Consider the following 22,303-nt stretch of genomic DNA (forward strand, 5'->3'; position numbering starts at 1 on the left):
CGCACCATAGAATCTTTCATTTGGTGATATCAACTCTTGATTTAAAACTTTTTATCTCACAAAGAGGTCATTGTAACTAGTAAGATCAAATTTTAACTCTCATATTTTCATTTATGCTTGGAGAATGCTTAATTCAAGATGTAAATATAATAAATTTCTTCATAGTTTGTAAGTTTTGTCGCGTAAAGGCAACATTCCATTATTTTAAAATGTGTTGTTGTTTGTATATTTAAAAAAATATATATATATTCAAAGGAGTAAATTATTTATTTGTCTTATTAATATATTTAGATATTCGATGTATATTAAATAATAAATCGAACATTTCAATTTTCGTAACTTACCAATCAGAAAACAGTTCCACATCAAGTATACAAGGTGTCATCATTGTATTAACATGTCAATGCACGTTATGTTTGCCGCTCAAATTGGTTAACTAATTCGTTCAAACGTTTACAAGCCTTTCTTCTTCGCATTCGTTGCAGGTGGATGCAAACTTTCCCAACTTGGTACAAACTGAAAAAAAAAATGTCTAGACTTATTAGTTGTTTGACGTTAATATCCGAAATGAATGCGACTTTAACGACACATTTTGACAATGTGAAACATATGTAAAGGAGATTTGAAAATAAAGTGAGAGTGATATAACCACGTTGCTTGTTTATGGTAAACAATAAGCGAATTAACGAATTGAGAAAAATGAACACCCCGCAGTCAAACAAAAAGAAGGGTAGAAATAGAGTGGGTGGTATTAATAACGATAGTGCCAGTCCTTCGAATACTGAACCATTAAACACACAAGAGTCATCAAAGTTTGTTTTGGTACGAAATTTTAGAATATAAATATTTACCCATGATTTATTCTTAAATAACTACTATCACATAAAAATTCGGATTTTTATATCTTAAGCTGCACAGTATAAAAGGAATTTGACATTTTTGTTTCTTATTTACTATTAAGGTAAACCCAATTGGTGAAGATGCAAACAAGACATTCAAAATTGGAATCACAGATTCTGTACCCATTATCTCTTTAGAAGAAAATGGTTTTGCTGATAAAAGTATGGTATCGAAAGGTCATACCGGTTTACCTGAAAAAGAGAAGGACGAAAAGAATATACTTAGTAGTTTACCAGTTGCAATGGTTAAGGAATTAGATGGATACGAACAACAGTTAGGAGAAGCAGAACCACTTCCCAATTCATATATTAGGTTCATGGAACGTAGTGGAGAAGAGCTTGATGGTATGCATACTATTTTTCTATAATTAAAACAAATTAATTGTATTGGATTATAACACTCATTTTAATGCTGTTTAAAACTGCTTCAGGTGAAGTTGAATATGATCTGGATGAAGAAGATACCGCATGGCTATCTATAGTTAATGAGAGACGATTAGCATCAGGACTTACGCCGGCATTGGAGCCTGATACATTTGAGCTGTTAATGGACAGACTTGAAAAAGAATCTTATTTTCAACAGCAAACAAATGGAGGTGGGGGAGTAGCAGCTGATGAGGATGCTGTATGTTGCATCTGTATGGATGGAGAATGTCAGAACAGTAATGCAATATTGTTCTGTGATATGTGCAATTTAGCTGTACATCAAGATTGTTACGGTGTACCATACATTCCTGAAGGCCAGTGGTTGTGCAGAAGATGCTTGCAAAGTCCTTCAAGAGCTGTTGATTGTGTTTTATGCCCAAACAGAGGGGGTGCTTTCAAACAAACTGATCGTCCAGCTACATGGGCACATGTTGTGTGTGCCCTGTGGATACCAGAAGTAAGATTTGCTAATACAGTATTCCTGGAGCCTATAGATAGCATAGAAAGTATACCTGCCGCAAGATGGAGACTCACATGTTGCGTATGTAAACGTCGAGGATCGGGTGCTTGCATTCAGTGCCACAAAAGCAACTGTTATGCTGCATTTCATGTGACTTGTGCACAACAAGCTGGTCTTTGCATGCGTATGAGAACTGTGCAACCTGCAAATGGAGAACCAATGTTAGTTCAAAAAACAGCTTACTGTGAGGCACATACACCACCTGATTATCAACCTTCCACCAATCCTGCTGATGCAAGAAGAAGAGCTATTGCAAATAAGAAAAGCTCATCAGCACCTGTTATTTCTATTCCAACCATACCACCCGAGCGTATCAAGGAAATTGCTAGGTAATAATTAGGTGGTTATACTATTTAGTTTAAGCATCTCTATCTGCGCGTGTATTATAAATGTTTGTATCGTTTATCAGTTTAGCTGATGGGTTGCCTAAGAAAAGTCAATTAATACAGCGTCTCATAGCATACTGGACTCTGAAACGTCAATACAGAAATGGTGTTCCTTTGCTCAGAAGACTACAGAGTTCACATCCACAATCTAGACCTCCACCATTGGGGGACCATTCGTCACTGCCACCAGACAGCGAATTGCGTGGTGAATCGTATTGGCAGCTGAAGTACTGGCAATGTTTACGTCAGGATTTGGAGCGTGCTCGACTACTCTGCGAATTAGTTCGCAAACGTGAGAAGTTGAAGAAAGAATTATTCAAAGTGTAAGATTATTTTGAAAAAATACAATTTAATTTAAATATAGATATTTGAACATGAGATTATAGGGAATTTAATTTTACAGGAAGGAGAAATGTCTTTGGTTTGAATTACGTCCACTGGAAAGTATCCTAGGTACTTTATTGGAGGCCATCAAAGCAAAAGATGTGAATGATGTTTTTGGGCAGCCAGTGAACACAAAAGAAGTTCCAGATTATTTGGAAATCGTATCGCATCCCATGGATCTTTCTACAATGCAGGTAATTGTTCACATCAAGAAGAAAAAGTATTCATTGTTTTGATTTGTATAACATTAATTTTTGTAACACTTTAGGCCAAAATAGAAAGACAAGAATATGATACGATCGGTGCTTTCGAAGCTGACTTCAATCTGATGGTGAATAATTGTCTTGCATATAATCGTAAAGATACTATGTTTTATCGAGCCGGTATAAAAATGAAAGAACAAGGAGGCGCTTTGATAGAGCAGGCTCGTAAGGACTATCCCGAGCTGGATCCAGTCAGTGAATCTGAGCAAACAGGATCTAAGTCTAGAAAGAGGGATCGAACCAATAGAAGTCGCGGAGAGGCAGAATTGCAGCTTGGCGAGAAAGAAATAGGTGGTGGAGGTGTCAATAGGAGAACAGCGGTCTTATTTACTCGCAAAGCCAGAGCACGTGCAAGTAGGAGTAATCAGATGTTCGTTATGGAGGATGACAGAAAGAAACAGAGTGATAGCTTTAAAGTGTATAGGTAGATATGAAATTCTTTATTCACATTTAAAACAATGTTAATTATAATTTAAAAAAGTATAATTAATGTCTACAGGAGTGGAACAATGGATAGTGACGTAGGAGAAGGTGAAAGTCAATCGTCGAGCTGCAGCAGTTGTTCGACAAGTAGATCTACCACTCCAGATCCAGACGAAGAGAAACAAAAGCAAGAAGTGAGTGAGGCGAAGAAGGAAGTTGAGACCAAACAAACTGCGACTAGTAATGGACTAGAAGCTCTGCAGCTGGTGTGGGCCAAATGCCGTGGTTATCCATGGTATCCAGCTTTGATAATAGATCCCAACACACCTAGAGGTACCGTACACAAAGGTGTACCGATACCAGCTCCGCCCGATGATGTATTAGCGCTTGCAGTAAATTACAAGGAACCAGTATTTCTCGTTCTCTTCTTCGACACCAAACGAACATGGTAATTTATTTCCCCACAATACAATTATACTCTTTATGGGAAGCAGAATCACAACAAAACCGATAGTACTTACCTTAACCGGTAGACCTTTTTAAACTGCTTTTATATTTTACTGGTATTCATGAAGCTATACATATACCGTTGCAGGCAGTGGCTGCCAGGCGAAAAATTGGAGAAACTTGGAGTTTCTCAAGAATTGGACGAGGCGAAATTGATCGAATCGCGGAAGCCTGCTGATAGGAAAGCTGTGAAGAAGGCTTACCAGGAAGCGTTACATTATCGCAAGCAGACACATAATACAACAGTGAACGCTGGTTCAACTAGTTAATTTCTGATGTTATAATTACTTATAATTAAGTTAGCACAATATTTGTAAGTATGTAAAAAGAATTTTAATGAAACGATTTAACTTATAGACTTAGGTATAAGTCGCACTTTTCCAAAATTCTATTTATAACGTTTTTAAATGACTGAATAAATCATCGTTTATATGAAATCGATTTTTAGTCACTCTATATTATAGATAGGGGATAGGTTTTTAAGAACTCTGATATATTGTATTATAAAAAATATGTGTGTATATTTTTTACATATTTTTTTGCTGTATAGAGCATCAGAAATAGAGCTCGTTCGAACAGCCTTTAGTAAGGCTTTCCATAGTATGGATGAACTTATTTGCTGGTGTCGTTTAAGTTCATGTTCTTCTCCACATAATCGGAAAGTTCTTTGGCGTACATGTCCAGTCTTTGGGTCATCTGGAACAGGAAAATACACATAAAGGAACAGACTTGAAAGATGAGTCTATCAAAAACAAGATACTAACTCTGAGACACCACATATCCTTCATCTGACGACAGAGATTCAAGTCCATTTCGCAGACAAGGAGACCGTCTTTGCAACGGCTCAGACCAGGAGTTCGGGTACCATCGGGAGCAGTGATGTAGCTGGATCCATAGAAGTGTCCAAAGTCATGGTGTGCTGGTGCACCGTCTCCGGATGTAAATTCATTGGGGAATATTTCTGTTCCTACACGGTTAATAGCGCAAGTATAGTAACTGTTGGCAATGGCGGCGTTTCTGGCTTCAATAGACCACAGCGGCTCGGATGTATGGCTAGTGGTTGCCGATGGATTGAATACAATCTATGCAAATTCAAATTTAAAAATTTAGTAGGCCTTATTTATGTAATATCTTAAAATTTTTAGGGTAATAATAGTACCTCAGCACCGTTCAGACCGTACATCATCCAGTTTTGTGGATGGTGACGTCCGTAACAGATGTTGATACCGATACGTCCGAAGCAAGTGTCGAAGACCTGGTGTCCAGTATTACCCTCCATATAATAAGTGGATTCGTTGAAGTCTCCTACGCGTGGAATGTGGTTTTTCCTCTGCTTTCCAATTACTTTTCCGTCTGGGCCGATCACCACTGACGTGTTCCACATGGTTTCACCATTCTCGACGTCTCTCTCCAAGATCGGAGAAATAATGACCATGCCGTGACGTTGTGCAAGTTCCGACATTAGTACCGTTGTTGGACCGGTTCCAACTTCCTCGGCAAATTCGCACCAGGGGTATTTTTCTCTTGTGCAGAAAATGAATGGCATAGCTACAAATAAAAAAAAAAAGAGATTCAACATTTCCACTCGAGAATCAGGCTCCATAAACAACAGAAATAAAAAAGAATAAGTTACAAAAGTGTAAATTTAACTTTTCAATTCAAATAATTCTATACTTTGAAGAACTGTATAAATGAATAACGGTTTCTACGCATCGTTCCGCTGAACAAAATTAGATTATTATCAGAAGATGTTAACACATGGGCCAAGTTTATCAGATCGCATCATATTAGTTCAAGACTAATCTACAAAGAGCGTGTCAACCGATAAAAGTGACATGATTTATCTATAGAATACGTGATTGTACAATTACTGTTTAAATGTACCAAATTATATTATTGATGAATCTCGAAATGATCCGAAAAGAGGGTTGTGAAACTTCTTTTCGAGTAAAAAATTTCCGAATTTGTTTATTCACGTACCCCAGGCTTCCTGGAGGCAAAGTACGTTAACTCCGCAGGCAGCGGCATAGTCGACGTATTTTTGGATTTTCTGGTGAAGCATGTTCCTTTGTTTTTGCAGAGGGTCAGTGGTTGGTGAAACAATCGCGTGTTGAATTATTCCAACTCGGACAATACTCGGAGGGCGTAATTGTTCCGTCACTCCACCGCTCATCATGTACCCTTTCACGTCCAATTCCGTCTTTCCGGTCCATTGTGGAAGGTCCAAGCATCTAATTGATAAAAGTATTTATTTTAATTACCAAAAGCATAAGATGCATCTTCCGAGATCACTCGATGCATATTTGTAAGAGAAAAGTGTTCATATAATAATTCTATTTGTCTTTTTAATATAGATCACAATTGATCAAATTTCTAACATTGTACAATTGTACTTAAAAGAAGCAGCATGTGAGAATAAGAAAAAATTAAGCATTTCGTATGTAGTTCACGAAAGACCACAAAAAAACGCTTATTTAAACATTACAAATCTGAACTAAATGTCGAACAGAATAATTCTTTTCTTTGGTAAATTTCTCCGTCTTTCCCATCATGAGAACCACTGTGCGCTAGATACATACACGTAGCAGTTCATTCAACAGATTCAACACGGTGTCAATGTCCACGGAAGAAAGCATATTTATAGAGACAATTTTTCTGCAGAAAATATGCATTCGCGATTTTTGTAAATGCACGGACGATCTAAAAATATGCATGAAATTCTTTTAATCGTAGACATTAATACTGGAAGCAACGATCACACCACAGTTTACAGAAAGTAACTAAAACTACGTGAACCGTGATAGTAGATCAAATATTTTGCAGCCATACTACAAATGACAGTGCAACTTTCTAATGGGCTAATGAAAAATTCTTAAATCTTACTGTAATTCACGGCCGTAAAGAAGGCGCTTGACTTCGGACAATTCTTTCTCCGGGAGGTTCTTCTCTAAGATGTCCTCGAGGGTTTGATTGAACATGTTCTTCTGCATGCTCTTCTGCATGTTGACGACGAAGTTACGTACAGAGGATGTGCTTGAAATTGCGTTCCGTAGGAGACTCGATGTGCAGACACGGATTGTACCGAATATATACCGGTGGCACGCGTAAACACGAGTCGGGGATACAGTCGTTAATCATCGTTAAAAAAATGCTCTTTCGACAAGCTGATTAGCCTCTGTTAATCAGCTTCTTGATATCTTCCTAAGAGTACCATATCGTACCTGTTTCGTATCGTATGAAATGGAGCAGAGGGATGAAGATGTTTTTTTTAAACATTTTAAATGAACGATTATTATTTATTCTGTATATTTCTTTAATATAATTCATACGGTACGTATGCTAAAATTGAGATCTGGACACGGCAACCTTGACCCAACGATACCATAATTTTTTTAATGACTTTTGCTCACAGATAAACGATTACCTATATCGTCGGAATAAATGTGACCGTTTAGATAAATGTGGTCGTCTAAATATCTCATTTATTTACGATTATATACCGAAATCTGTTACGATAAAATTGCACTCATCAGAGTCCATTATTTTAAGGCCATATACATTGTTCTAAATGGAACCCTATACCTGCATAGAGCGTGAAAAGGAAAGGTTTACGATTGGCATAAACATATTATTCTTCTTCTTCAATCTCCAGATATTTCCGTTCAAATGTTTACATATAAACTTGTTATGAACTGCATCGTGTGAATCAAGAGTTGGTATGAGATAGAAATATGTGTTCATAACGAAGATATTTGTATACATTTGGACAAAATTATCTCAAGATTACATAACTAGAATAATATGTTTATGTAGGGTAGGTCAAGAAGTGTGTATCTTTCCACGTGTTATGCACGTATAAACAAATAAATTGTATAGATCTTCATTTAAAAATTATCAATGGTCTTGTAATCTCGTAAAATAATGATTGTACTACCAAAGTTTATACATGAGTGCATGAACCTCCTGAGACAGGGCAATTTTGTACTAAGTAGGTTTTTATGTGTACCATTGTAAGTAAATGAGATATTTAAGTAATTTAGTTGAGATACTTTCATTTAGAAAATATTCTTTATAATTTTCAAGTAATATGATTATCATGAAACGTCAGAGTGATCATATTAATGTAGCACAAATTTTTCAAATAATATCACATTTCATGCTGTTATTGTAAGAATTGTATAAGGAATAATACGATAAAACTGATAACATGTAATCGCATTTCTCCTATGTGTAATTATTTGTTACTGTTGTTTCCAAGACAATATAAACCACCTCTATCTACTGTCAGCAGACAATACGAATATGTTTACATTTTCACTGATTTATTGAATTAGTAAACATGAGTTTAAAAGTAAATATTTGAGTTTTGAATTAAATGATTTTATACTATCGAAACTAAAAGCCGCGAAATATTTTCAAATAGTAGTCGACTAATATCGAGATAACTGTACGATATGGTCGACAGTGTTACCGTCGATTATCGATTGCTAGTAGCACTCGAGAGTATACAAACAAGTAAGATGGCAAACAATACCTATGTTCTAAACAGTAGTTAGAAAACAAGTTTTTATTGCTTCAAATTAGTTTATATAAGTATTTCGCATGATATGACAATAGTTTATTATTTATTATCGAAACTGATAGCTAATTCATATACATGTACATAAATTTGTGTACTATCGTTGAGAACTTAATCAGAGTTAACCTATTTATCAGTAATAAGAAGAAAAAACAAGCAACGGGGATAATTTTAGCGAAGAAGAAAATACGTGATTACAAAAATGGCATCAAGCAGAGAAAGACGTTCAAATGCAGGGAATAAAATGGCAAAGTTATTGAATGAAGAAGAAGAGGATGATTTTTACAAAACTACTTATGGTGGTTTCGATGAAACTGAACAAGATCATGATTACATGTTAATATATTATTACTTTTTACTACTACATTTTGTAATTTATTCATTTATCACTCGCAATTACTATTATTGTTGTATTGTATAACCTAATAATATCTGTAAAAACGAAGCCTAACAACTTCTAAAGATTTGTAATTATAGGGAAGAAGATGAAGGGGAAGACGAAGTAGACTCTGATTTCAGTATAGATGAAAATGATGAACCAATTTCAGACACAGAGCAGGAAGGGCCTAAAAAGAAACATAGATTAGTGACAAAAGCATACAAGGAACCTAAAGTTCAATCCCAACTGCCACAGAAGGAGAAAAAAGTGAGACAACCAAAACAACATAAACATTTCATAGAAAGTACAGGTTAATATTTTTAAAGAAAATCAAATTTTATTATACGTAACAAATGTAAGATTGAAAAGGAATATAAATTTTTGCAGAAAGAAAATCTATACGGCGTTCAACTGCTGCAAAATCTGCTGCGACGCAAAGACGATTGCGCGAAAGGAATGAAGATCAGAAAAGAAAAACAAGAGTCATAAGACACGACACATGGAAACCGACTCAGGAAGAATTGTTAGAGGAAGCTTTAGAGACTGAACAAATTAATGTGAAATCATTGGGTAAATTTCTAATAATGATTACTTAGGTTTGTAAAGATACTGATACTTGTAACCTACCCTACCTGCAATCACTGTGTATATTACAGAGAAATATCAGAAACTGGAAAACGAAAAGAAAAATACTAGAACAGTAAGGAAAGCACAAACTGGACCTATGATTAGGTATCAATCACTATCAATGCCAGTTATGGTACTCTCTGAAGTGAATGTTGATAAAGAAGACAATAAAATTAATATTGACGTGGATGATGAAAAAAGTGTAAATGCGAATTCTGAAACTAGAAGTTCAGACGGACTAGAAAACAGGTAACATGTAGATACTTATATGAAGTATCAGCTAGTATTCTCATGCAGATGAAATAAATTTCAGCAATGTAGTTGTAAAATTAGAAAATGATGCAAAAGACACTAACAAAACCGAATCGACTTCAAAAACACGTTATGAAGGTTCAAAAAGATTTTATGAACGAACGTTCATTACTTTTGAAAATGAAAAATTATTTTCTAATGCATTTAAAAAATCAACTGCCCAGATACCACCGACGAAAGCTTTATGTTCGATTACAAGGTAAGGTGTTAATTTTTATTATATATAAGTTAAGTTTATTCGTGGGAAAGATTAAGTAAACTTAGCTACAAAAAATTATATAGACTGCCTGCAAAATATCTGGATCCTATGACTCAACTGCCATATAAGAACGTTCAAACATTTCGATTATTACGTGAAGCGTATTATCAACAATTGGAGGCTCGGACAGATATTAATGACACAACGCAAAGTCCAGAACTATTACGATGGCTTGAATGGCGGCAGAAAAATCAGGGTGTTGCTCAAAGAAGTATGATACGTCTTGAAACAGCTTCTACACCTATGCATTTGTAGTGACTTTTCAATATTAACAGTATTATAACATAGCACTTTCATTATTACTTCTATCAGACACGTTCTCCACTTCCGTCAATTGAAATATTTTGTATACAATTATTACCTTTAATGAAAAAGTACGTAATCAATTCAAATGGGTTTAGTTAGCATATATAGACTACTGAAAAACTGTTTTTTAGTAGTATCTATTATATTAAAAGTTTTATCAAATTTGGTAGAAGTATGATGAAAGTACTTAAGAATAAGTTAGTTACATAAGCAACAGATTTGTAAATAATTGTATATTTTATTCGCGTTCTATTATAGCATGTCTTTTTGTAAAAAGTTACAATACAACAGTTATTTGTACATAAAGTCGAATCTTATTATTGTTACCGTTTGACGCTAATAAATGCAATGTATTGAGTACGATAAAACAATTCAAATAACTCAATCTGGTATGAAAGAGAAATTGGTTTATTGTTAAATACTTTATTGCTTTTTACGCTAAAATAACTCATATTAATAATAAATAAATCTTCCGTAAGAAATAAACCACTTTGCATGTTTGCATAGTAAAACAAAAACGTGCCACTTTAAATACCACTAACTACCTACAAAAATTCATTTAGATTATTAGTACGTAGATGTGTGTAAAGCAAAAATTATTTTATTAATAAAATTATAAAGTACAAAGCATTGATTAATGAAACGGCCGCATTGACGCGAGCTCGGCGTATATCCCCCTTTTTGTTTATATCAAATCAACGTAGAGAATAAACTAATCTTATAATGATGTGTAATTTATCTTCTAAATTCCATTTCGTACAAATTTGTTCCTGCTTGACGCAACAAAAATTCACGTTTCAAGGATTGTGTATCGTAACCTAAGGATATACAAAATATGGTGGGAAACTAAAAGGATATTATATCCGGATGGAGATGTATCATCTTTATCTTGATATTATTTTATCGCACACACGATAAAAAAGTACAATTTATCTTGGACTACCATTTGCTTCAGAAAAAATTTACATTTTTTAAAGCGACCTTCCCAATGAGGGAACACAAGAAATACAAGCCTATTTATTTTTTGAATCCAAACGACATTATAGATTGCTTCAATATGTTCACCTTTCAATTGACCGTTTTACTCTAAATTAAATTTTTGGTTTTTCTTAAACAGAATACCATTTTCGGAACACTACTTCCATCATCATATTATGTAGAAAAAGCTAACCAAAATAACAAGCATAATTACTGATTGTGGTGCTATAATTACAGATAACGTTTTTATGATGTTAAGTAGTATCCACTGAATGGTTTATTTTTAAGACTTCATAATATTATGTTCCCTCTGAGTTGGCCCAGAAAGATTTTGTTTACTTTTTTGCCTTTTAACTGAAACTTCTCAAACATTTCAATATTTCAACATTTTACTCACTCTCTATTTATTTATCAAGATACAACGAGGATTCGTAACGATAACAGATTACATTGCGGCTACACACATCGAAGCAATACTTATTAGACACTAGAAAAGTATCTACGACAATAGTAATTTCGCGAATTGTTCACGCGTACTTTCATATCACTTCACGCACAGTATTCAGGATCTGTGTTGTCGCGACACGACCTTTTCCTTCCGTCTCCTTTGGTCTCATTTTTGTTCGTTTAAAGAAGAGAAATAAAAGGTACCTTTTCTGAAAGCGTTTAGTGGTTAAACGCCTTGTCGCACTTCAAATTCAGCGCCTAACTAGATGCGAATTTCAAAGCAGAGAGTGAGCAACAATAAAGTGTATCCCGGTTCAGCCAGTTTGTTGATGCATTCTTTAAACTTGTACATTCAATGGTAAGCTTTTTTTTTCTATCTCATTCTTTTGGTTTCCACTATTGCTGTGCACTTTTATACTTAAACTGTAAAAGTTCATGTGTTATGCTATAGGCTGTTCCTGAAATGTATGGCCAAATGCAAGGATGAGAAGACTTACTTAAGTCTTTGAATGATACTGTTTAAAGTGATTTGTTCTCTTGAGTAATACATTATCTATCGCACAGTGGAGTATTAACATTAAAATCCACAATTTTTATCCATAATATTAACATAACAGACGGTTGTCGTGCACCGAAGAATCTTTTCGTTAGTCTTCGCAGACCTACGATCTTGTTTTAAGCTTCTTCATCCTCACAAGAGGTAGAAACACTGTTCAAGTTTGGCCAAGAATTTCATTGCTTACTACGCGTTGAGTAAAATTGCACATGTATTACAAAGAAGCAGTAATACGACACTGATTTTATCGTAACGTATCAGAGATAAAGATAGAGAGTGGAGGGAAGAGAGGATAAAGAGGTTTTCGGGGAAAGGAGAGAATGAGGGAGAGGTCGCATGAACTTCGGGGACAGGATAAGTGCGTGCGTATTTTCTTCCTTGCAGGAATTTATTCCCAATGACGTCCTTAGGATGCATGATCGTAATTCGCTCGGTTGTGCACACATGTCGCTAGGTATCCTGTTCTCTTCGTCATGATTTTCTAGCGTCGAGATTTACCATGTTAAACTCTCCCAAATAATCCGAGGGAATTCGTGGTGTATTTCTCTCGTGTTCGCTTATGCGAAAAGAGGAGTGGGCCGCTTAGAAGGTAATGAACAGGTCCACTTGTCTCGTGAAGGGAAAATACGTAAGTTCGGATAGTTTTCATCGAAGCTAAGCGACCAAGAACGGAGGATGTGAAAAAATAAGTCTTTAAGTACGGCTTGCAGCTGCCCACTTATCTAGAAATCCGCTTCCAAGCGACAGAGTAGAAAGAGGAGAGCTCTAACCGGTCTTGACACCACGGATTATTTGGGAAATTTTAGTCGTGTATATACTTATAGTCGTAAATAGTCTTGACACTTGTACTGTATGCACCTGTTACGTTTACCGTCGACCACTTTTCTTTTCTCCTTTGCCTCTTTGTATGTCCTTCTGCAAAAACAAAATGCACGCAACCTCGGTTATTATGAGCACTACACTACGCGACTGATGAGTGATGTTGTTCTATTATACCATAATGATCCTGAATGCTCGCAGATAGAAGAAACTGTAATAGAAACGACTTGCGAAAGAGATGAAATTATTTTCCGCATAACAAGCGATTTAAATAACTGTATTTCATTCAAAGAATGTCTAAAAAAAATAAGCAACGATCTCTTGTCTTTGTAATTAATTCATCAATATATAGACTTTAAAAGTGCTCAATGAAATTCATTGGTGCATTACAGTCAAATGACTGATACCACATTCTTCATTCTTAAGGCTAACAAGGATCAAACCAAAAGAAAACATAATCTAATCAGCTATGTGTAATATTCACCAAGCTCAAATGAAACAAGAAAATTCTACGTAATCAATAGGTTTGTGTGATTCACTGTTAAGAATTTCGATGAATAAGGTAAGCAGAAAAAATAATTGAATCATACGTTTCATCAATTGTATACTTTTTTGTCTATTATGAGTGTTCTACATCGTGCAACAATGTACTCGCGCAAAGTAAGTGAATCGCAAGAACACGAAAGTGTCTGAATGATCAAAACAAACATTTATTCAGTCGAAAGTTGTACACTACTAAACCCTTAGCATCCGAGTTACACGTAAAAAAGGAATGCCATCTGTACTATACATAAAATTTCTTATGCTTCAATTTAAATAATTCGAGTGTGTTCAAGTTCACAACTTTAAAGCTATCAGTTCATAAATATTTCTTAAAAATTAACATCTTCACAAAACATGTCCGTGTATTACACATATACATACACATCTGATATATATAAATATAAATATATATGATATATTTATATATATATATTTATTTATTAATACGCTAAAACATTTAAAAAGTAGTACTTAGGAAAAAACGACATGAATAACAGACGGAAGGCTTTAAGACATAATCGAAAAAAAGCATACCATTCATAGAGTTATTCCTCTTGTATTGATGAGTATAGTCTTCAATTTAAAAGAATTTAATTCTAGGTTATAATATAAAAGTATCGACCAAAAAAAGCAAATATATGTTGATGCAACAAAATATGAGTAGCATCTATTGCCGTTTGTGAAAATAGTATTTTTTTTTTAGTAAATCCTATAAAACGTAAAGTTTAGTATTGTATAATATGATATTATTCAGTCTATTTTGTTCTAATTAATAACTCTGTACGACATATATATCGAGAGAGAATATCGTTATACACTTGTGTGTACTCTCAAACATAGAATTATAAACAACTAAAACAACAGTCAGTAACAAATATTGGAAGAAAAAATACATAATAAAAGTATCTTTAGTAATATTTAATTTTGATGTATGTCAAAATTAACTCAATTTACAAATCAACTTAATATTTATAATTAACTAATCATAGTTTTCTTATATTAAAACTATGCTATCGTACAAAGAATTATCCCAGAAACTTTCATTTATCTTTTCACGTTTTGCTGGACCATAGACTAAATTTTCTCTTAGAAACTTAGGTATTATTCGAGTGTACTCTCGTGATATTGATACTGTATTTGCATGTACACACATTTTAAGCAGCAAGGTGAGTCACTGGCAGCACTGTTTACGCATTCCCTCTGAATTCATTGTTGGCTTCACGTCGATAGGTTCTACATTTTGTGGTCGGATTGTATCACCTTCTGGTGGATCGCGTATCTGTTTCTGCGATACGATTCTGTAGATTTCTGCAATGATTAAACTTTACGTGACGCCATGTAATTTAAATCACGTATCTTCTCTTCTAATTGTATTACTACAATTAGGGAGAATTTAGTCAAAATATAATTGATATAACATAGAAATATTTTTTTGAAAGAAAATGTCAAACTTATTGATAATATTTCCAAAGAAAGCTTATAGCTTTGTACATTAAAAATTTCTATTGACTTAGAATTAAATAAAACAAGTAAAATATGACGATACCTGTTAATATATTTTGAAACGCAGTTTCAACATTAGTGGAATCTAAAGCAGAAGTTTCAATGAAAGACAGGCCATTTCTTTCTGCAAATCCTTTCGCTTCATCAGTGGGGACTGCACGTAGATGCCTCAAATCAGATTTATTTCCCACCAACATAATTACAATGTTTTGATCAGCATGATCCCGCAACTCTCGCAACCATCTTTCCACATTTTCGTACGTCAGATGCTTTGCAATATCATATACCAATAGTGCTCCAACTGCACCACGATAATATCTAACAATTTCAAGAAAGATACAATTACAAACTATGCAATCTATACCTTCCAAGTTTAATAAATTATATATTGTCACTGTATTTGTAGCATATTGTATTGTTAAAATGGTATATCATTTTACATAGGAGATTACAGTACAGTGGCATAATATTCTTTTCATTGAATAACTTCAACTTACGCAGACGTAATAGCACGATAACGTTCTTGCCCAGCTGTATCCCAAATCTGGGCTTTGATAGTTTTTCCATCTACTTGTATACTTCGTGTCGCAAATTCAACTCCTATAGTTGATTTCGATTCCAAGTTAAATTCATTTCTTGTAAATCTTGATAAGAGATTACTTTTTCCTACTCCAGAATCACCGATAAGAACAACTGAAATAACATAAGAAACTTATTAGTCTGTAGAAGATTTAGAAGTGATAATTTCTCTACTAAAAAAAATAGGTGATGAATGTTCTACTTGTAAAAGTATAATGAAATATAAATTCATGTCCATAAAGTTAAAACTTATAAAGAAATAAACATTTAATTATGGTAAACTTTGACTTATAAAGGTCAATGTTCCTATGAATTTAAGCTACATAATGTAACACTCAATGAATTGTTTGTGTTAAGAAAGTCCATTTCACATTAAGGAGGTTAAGCAGTACAAAATGAAGAAAGTTGTTCACTTATAGAAATTTTTGTGATAGAAATATGAAAGATTCAAAGATTTCATGAGAACTAAATATTGTGTTAAAGTGTACTAACAGCACAATTACATTTGAGACAAACATATTTTTCTCTAAACAAAAGCAAACACTATATTGTTAAAATCATTTATATTAAAAACTAAATCATTGATTCAATCCCATGTTCATATCTTTTGCTGATTTATTAAAATTACTTTTGAATATTAAATGTACATAAATTAATCATAATTTACCATTGACATTCACATAATAATACAACAAAGCATTATTTTTACATTAATATTCTAATTAGGTTACAACTTCAATTTTTAAAAATGATTAAATTCTTTGAATACAAAGTAAATATGACAAATGCATGAAATCCATGATTTGAATATCAGTATCAAAAGTATTATACGTGGGTGGACGTAGAAACAACCTTACAATTAAATAAGTAACAAAACGTGTGATTTGAATGCAATCATGTACCCAATATATTATTGTACATACTATTCAGAAGTCAGAGGAAAACGTTATTTTGTACGGATATAAAATCCTCCGCGATAACCCGAAAATAAATAAAGAATCGTTGACTCATACATGACTAACTATAATGTCTTTCCCTCGAAAAATTCGTCTTATAACTTTTCGCGTGCGAAAGACACACACAGTGTCTGATGTCATCGTTTAAGCTCGATGCTCTATACACCAGCCCCTCTGTCAATCGCCAACAGTTCAGATTCGAACTTGACGTTAATTCAGTACCCGTGTTATTGAACGATGACAATTGTTGATTTTAAACTAACACGTATATGTATGGGCCCCGAACACATATGTACGCGGGTTAAATTCATACGTGTACGATACGCAATATGTATATGAACATCAGCGGAGACACGTATACACATACGTGTGTACAGAGAATATGCAAATTCACTTGTGTGTGTGGGTTAGAGAGTATGGACACATACAGGCAAGTGGTATGTTGTATGTGTATGGAAAATGTTCACCATTCCCAAAAATGTTCACGAACGAGGGACAAAAGAAATATGGATTGACTGACAAGATTTACCTTTAAATAAATAATCGTATTCATCATCCCGAGTGCCCATCTCGTTTGAAGTTATAAACCCCTTTTAACAGACTGACGGACGGTGCCTAGATCTATCAGGGATACACTGCTACGGTTCTATAGTTATTTACAAAAATGCAGGAGCCTCGTGTCGGGCCCCGTACACTGTTGCTTTCCGCGGAACTAACGGCTGACACTGTCCTGGACGTACACGACGAAAATACGAAATGAAACAGGCACGACCACACGATGATATAATTATTTTCGTTCTTTCAATTTAACTGTACAATATGGCCTCCTTTCTACGCCCCTCCAAACTGATGAATTACACATGCGCAATGTGTGTCTATCATACGCACGCGCGGATCGAACACGAGTCATATTCATTCTAGATTAGAATCTGAATTGCGAATCGCAGAACAATAGATACATGGCGAAATTTCAGTGCTTTCGCTAACTCGTTTTCAATACATATACGTCCATAGCTGAATTTCTTGCGAATTAGCAATTAATCTAATGCTAATTATTAGCCTCCAAAATCCATATTTAAATGTGCATGTGTGTACAAGTTTGCACACATAGTATGCATATTACAATTTGTACATGTAATAAACATTAATTGCTTGTTCAAAATTAGCAATCAAAATAGATGCAGAGGTTCAAATTTAAGAAACGATTGAATTTTACTTTGAACCCCTTTGTTAAATATGTGTCAAATGTATAAAAATATTGAATCGCGTACATATGTGAAATGATGAAATCAATTTTTGAGTACTATTCAGTTCATAAAAGTGTATACAATTTATCGTACATTGTTTTTCACTATGTTAAGTATCAAATGTTGCCTGATTTCCCACATTCTCAATTTATCGCATGCAGTCTCTTCTTAATTCATGTAATAATAATATTCTGTGTCATTAGCAAGAGAAATAATTTATTTTACATATAAATGATTTCACTAAATCATCTAGCAATTTATTATTAAATAAATTTCATTTATACTGTTATCGTCATTCACTTTCTTATCACAGATACATATGTTATATGGTCATGTGGTAAGCAGAGTTGGTGCGAGTGCGATGTGTGTATATTACTTTTCGATTTATTGCAGGCTTGTTCACAAGTGCATCGCATGTTGATTATGTATTTATATTTTCCTATACAAGACAGTTATTTTACAATATAACTGAATGATTTCCAAATTAGGAGCAAGTATTACACGAAAGACGACGTGATGAAAGTAAGTCATCATTCATATCTGGAATAAAAAAATACAAACAATTTCTTCCTTTTCCAATAAGGATCAATTTAATGTAAATTATGATGAAATCGTGTAACTAGATAATGTCAGAGTTATTTACATATGCTATATGTCATCAACCGGTACAATCTATTCTGAATTTATAAAATGACACATTTCGTTCGTTATATTGTGCACGTGTTGCCCTTTTCTTGCTTTAGGTTGATCATGAAATCGGCGATAAAGAATTATGTCATTGATTGCCAAAGCTAAAATCTAATCCCAAGTTACTGTAGGATAAGATACCAATCAACTATGAATAAGTTAACTAATATACCACCAGATTTGGATTTAGATGATCCCAGATTTAGGATCAAACCTTATCAACAAATTGTGGCATCATGTACTGGTGCTTGCATTACATCTGTTATTGGTAAGTGAATTATCATAATCAACAGTAAGGTATAGTATAGACATTAGTATTACTAGAATTCATGAAATATTGCTAGAAATTTCCATTTATGCAGCTATCTTTTTATGTATGTTTATGTATATATACTCAGCTAGTATTTTTATTAATGATAGGTTCATAATTGTACTTTGTATAAATTTCTCGATGGTAATAATACCTTGAATTATAGATAAACATTTTCTATAATCTAAATTAAAAGACTAATAAATTTTAATAAGCTGTAGAATGTGATTAATAGAAGAATGATCCTTTGTTTTTAAGTTACTCCTTTGGATGTGGTAAAAATTCGTCTTCAGGCACAACAGAAAGCAATGCTTTCAAATAAATGCTTTCTTTATTGTAATGGTTTAATGGACCACTTGTGTCCTTGCCCAAATGGTAAAGGACCAGTGTGGGCTAGGGGAAATGGAAAGTTTAATGGCACAATAGTAAGTGAAATTAATTTCTTCTTACGATAAAGGCATATATACATTAATGCCTCAATATTCATAGGATGCCCTTACAAAAATTGGTAAAAACGAAGGAATTCTTTCTTTATGGAGTGGTTTAAGTCCTACTCTTATTTTAGCAGTACCTGCAACTATAGCATACTTTGTTTCATATGAACAATTAAGACTATATCTTAAGGTAAACAAATTTTGTTCAATTTTATTTGTGCTCTTTCATTTAATTTATAATGTTGTATATCTGTTCCAGGATCAATATAATAACAAATTTAGGAAAGAAAAAGCTAGTGTTAAGACTACAGAGCAGCCATTCTGGATTCCTATGATTGCTGGTGCTACAGCACGTGTTTGGGCTGCAACTTTAGTCAGCCCATTAGAATTAATTAGGACAAAAATGCAGGCGCAAAAATTAAGTTATGCAGGTAGTTTGATTTTACAATAGTTTTGCTGACAGCTTCGTAATATTTTTGTTTATAATATGAGTTATTCAAAATACCAATTTATATGCTTAATTTTCAGAAATATTGCAAGCATTAAAAACTGTTGTCAGTCATAGTGGTATATCTGGATTATGGATGGGTTTAAGTAGCACCCTTTTGCGCGATGTACCTTTTAGTGCTATTTATTGGCTTAATTATGAGACTATAAAGCAAACATTTCGTGGAACGCAACAAACTTTTACTTTTAATCTCGCAGCAGGTGCTATAGCAGGATCTGTAAGTGTACTTTACAATCTCTTTCTCAATGAATTCATTTTGATTTTAAAACATGTTTACTTTCTGACATTACAGATAGCCGCGTTTTTAACGATACCGTTTGATGTAGTAAAAACGCATAGACAAATAGAAATGGGGGAAAAGGAGATATATTCAGGTAGTAGTCCCTGAACAAATTTGTTATAGTTACATATGTATTTGTGTAGAAAATTATTTAAAAAAAATTTCAATCGATAATAATTAATTATCAATATCAATTGCAGATAAACCCGGACGCAGTAGGGGAACTTGGTTTATAATAGGGAAAATTTACAGACAAAACGGCATGAAAGGTTTATTCACAGGATTAATCCCACGAATAATAAAAGTAGCTCCAGCTTGCGCGATAATGATCGCAACATTCGAACACGGCAAGCGGTTCTTTCAGACATACAATGCTAACACAATACTTCAACGTGAAAATAACTTACAGTACCTACAACACAAAAAAAATAACGACGAATGACATGTATATTTTGTTATGTACCATACAATCCCTTTCAATCTAAAAAATCAATTTTATTCATAACTTCCTTGATCTTCTCTCGGAGAATCTATTATTTTCTTATTAAAGTATTAACAAACGTTTGAATTTCCGCCATGAATTTTTTTCGTATTTATACATATACAGAATATGCAATTCTCTTATCAGCTTAAATTTGGTTACGGTGCGACATATACCAGTAATGAAGTCTTATTGTTATATCATTTGTAGATCGTTTAGGCCCTTAGGTATTAGATCTACTCCACAGCTTTTCTATGTACATAAATTTAAACGCGTATGTATATGAAAAGATATTTGTGACAGTGTATACCTTAATGGTATAGACCACTTCTACAATTACTAAAAATTTTGAAAATCCATAAGTTACATTTTAGATAGTACTTTCTAATTTATAATCTACAAAATTTTGTTACTTCAGTTATTCCAGAACTTGTCAACTGAGACGGACAGCAATTAATATTTATTCTACGAAGATTCTTAAAAGCAACAAATAATTTCATAATTTTATACGAATTGTACTTTTAAAAATTTGAAAAACAAAACTGAAACTTGCATTTATATTTTCGTAGAAAGAATACATACTTAATTTAGTGATTACCTACAAAAAATTCTCAAACTCAGAATTAGAATTAACATTATTGAAAATTGAAACAATTTGTTGGCAAAAAGACTAAAAAAAACTATATGAAACAATTCCAAACGTTCTAGTAAAAAGTTCGATCCGCAATTTACAACGAAGCTAGGAATATAAGGAGATGATTGCCTTGTTTGTGGGCTGGGTTACGTAGAAAATTGTATTTTATTTGGGTATCGACATTCTCACTTCTGGAGTGGATAAGGATGAATTTTCCTGGTTGTACGAATTAGGAGCCCTGAAAAGTGCCGTTATTGTTGAATGAACCTTTGAACCTCGCGCCATACTTTTATCCTCAGATGAAATTCCAACACACCCCTATTCTGCACTTTTCGTGGTCCAAAATTTGGGGTTGTAATCTACTTGAATCAGAATTTGGTCTAAGTACTTTCTCCTCTGAAACTCATTGACAAATTAAGCTGTACTGGAGGTTCGATGATATTTTATGACAAATAGAACTATGTTGAAAAGAATTTATTTTAAAATAAAAACATAATTAATATGATAATATTAAGCTTATAAAACTTTATTTGTTGTATGAAATAATTGATTTAAATAACAGCTTTTCTGAACTATTAAAAAATTATTAACAGTTTTAACATATCTATTATTTTCGATGAGCATTAAAACCAGATCATTTAAATGTAGTTACGTTAAACTATTTTTTAAATAACTTTGTATTGTTTTTAAAACGAAAAAGGATCTTTCTCTGCTCGCATTATAAATCAACATAGTAATAAATAGTTTTAAAATTGTTTTCACATTATCCAAGTCTATTAAGTATAATATGTATATCTTCGGAGTTTAATGTCTTCTTATTCCTGGTACTTTAAAAATTCGCGAATTGTATCTGAAATCTGCTCTGTACGAATATCTTTATGGTAAATATTCTTTAAATTCACGACTTTGCAATTTATTTTCTCTTCTTTTAGATTAAAGTAAAAAATATTTGAAAATTTTCGAGTTCATCTTTGCAAACATTTTTCCTTTTTGGTATTTCTTACAAAAGAGTATTAAATATGACATAATATACATTAATAGTTCATTCAGTTTTATCAAACTGTAATTTCT

The 22,303-nt window shown here is 33.3% G+C and overlaps 5 protein-coding genes across 8 annotated transcripts; 3 read left to right on the plus strand and 2 right to left on the minus strand.

Moving 5' to 3' along the window:
• The first annotated feature begins 392 nt into the window (after positions 1-392).
• Br140 (bromodomain-containing protein 140) lies at positions 393-4,210 on the plus strand. Its single transcript, XM_078186285.1, has 8 exons — positions 393-822; positions 962-1,244; positions 1,331-2,174; positions 2,255-2,554; positions 2,635-2,809; positions 2,884-3,302; positions 3,378-3,749; positions 3,897-4,210. The coding sequence occupies exons 1-8, from the start codon at positions 664-666 to the stop codon at positions 4,075-4,077; spliced, it is 2,733 nt and encodes a 910-aa protein (XP_078042411.1). The 5' UTR covers positions 393-663; the 3' UTR covers positions 4,078-4,210.
• A 94-nt stretch (positions 4,211-4,304) lies between these two features.
• Pyd3 (beta-ureidopropionase pyd3) lies at positions 4,305-6,877 on the minus strand. Its single transcript, XM_078186286.1, has 5 exons — positions 6,692-6,877; positions 5,789-6,039; positions 4,968-5,356; positions 4,573-4,890; positions 4,305-4,504 (listed from the first exon to the last, which is right to left on the minus strand). The coding sequence occupies exons 1-5, from the start codon at positions 6,808-6,810 to the stop codon at positions 4,421-4,423; spliced, it is 1,161 nt and encodes a 386-aa protein (XP_078042412.1). The 5' UTR covers positions 6,811-6,877; the 3' UTR covers positions 4,305-4,420.
• Positions 6,878-8,322: 1,445 nt separating this feature from the next.
• Yl-1 (Vacuolar protein sorting-associated protein YL-1) lies at positions 8,323-11,043 on the plus strand. Of its 2 annotated transcripts, none has more exons than XM_078185213.1 (6): positions 8,323-8,723; positions 8,865-9,076; positions 9,154-9,336; positions 9,423-9,642; positions 9,707-9,904; positions 9,988-11,043. In XM_078185213.1, exons 1-6 carry the CDS (start codon positions 8,590-8,592, stop codon positions 10,217-10,219), a joined length of 1,179 nt encoding a protein of 392 aa, XP_078041339.1. In that variant the 5' UTR covers positions 8,323-8,589; the 3' UTR covers positions 10,220-11,043. The 2 variants fall into 2 exon arrangements, with proteins under 2 accessions (XP_078041339.1, XP_078041340.1); XM_078185214.1 differs by having other exon boundaries at positions 8,865-9,070.
• On the minus strand, positions 10,852-17,492 carry Rab11 (RAS oncogene family member Rab11). Its single transcript, XM_078185215.1, has 5 exons — positions 17,181-17,492; positions 15,614-15,809; positions 15,160-15,434; positions 14,765-14,921; positions 10,852-13,166 (listed from the first exon to the last, which is right to left on the minus strand). Exons 1-4 carry the CDS (start codon positions 17,218-17,220, stop codon positions 14,785-14,787), a joined length of 648 nt encoding a protein of 215 aa, XP_078041341.1. The 5' UTR covers positions 17,221-17,492; the 3' UTR covers positions 10,852-13,166; positions 14,765-14,784.
• Positions 17,493-18,238: 746 nt separating this feature from the next.
• Positions 18,239-21,740, plus strand: LOC144473203 (mitochondrial glutathione transporter SLC25A40). Of its 3 annotated transcripts, none has more exons than XM_078186858.1 (8): positions 18,239-18,420; positions 18,642-18,853; positions 19,154-19,320; positions 19,385-19,519; positions 19,589-19,760; positions 19,858-20,054; positions 20,130-20,214; positions 20,318-21,740. In XM_078186858.1, the coding sequence occupies exons 2-8, from the start codon at positions 18,736-18,738 to the stop codon at positions 20,557-20,559; spliced, it is 1,116 nt and encodes a 371-aa protein (XP_078042984.1). In that variant the 5' UTR covers positions 18,239-18,420; positions 18,642-18,735; the 3' UTR covers positions 20,560-21,740. The 3 variants fall into 3 exon arrangements, with proteins under 3 accessions (XP_078042984.1, XP_078042985.1, XP_078042983.1); XM_078186859.1 differs by having other exon boundaries at positions 20,130-20,211; XM_078186857.1 differs by having other exon boundaries at positions 19,385-19,760; positions 20,130-20,211.
• Positions 21,741-22,303: the final 563 nt, after the last annotated feature.

Source organism: Augochlora pura, chromosome 7 (assembly GCF_028453695.1).
Source record: "Augochlora pura isolate Apur16 chromosome 7, APUR_v2.2.1, whole genome shotgun sequence".
NCBI lineage: Eukaryota > Metazoa > Arthropoda > Insecta > Hymenoptera > Halictidae > Augochlora > Augochlora pura.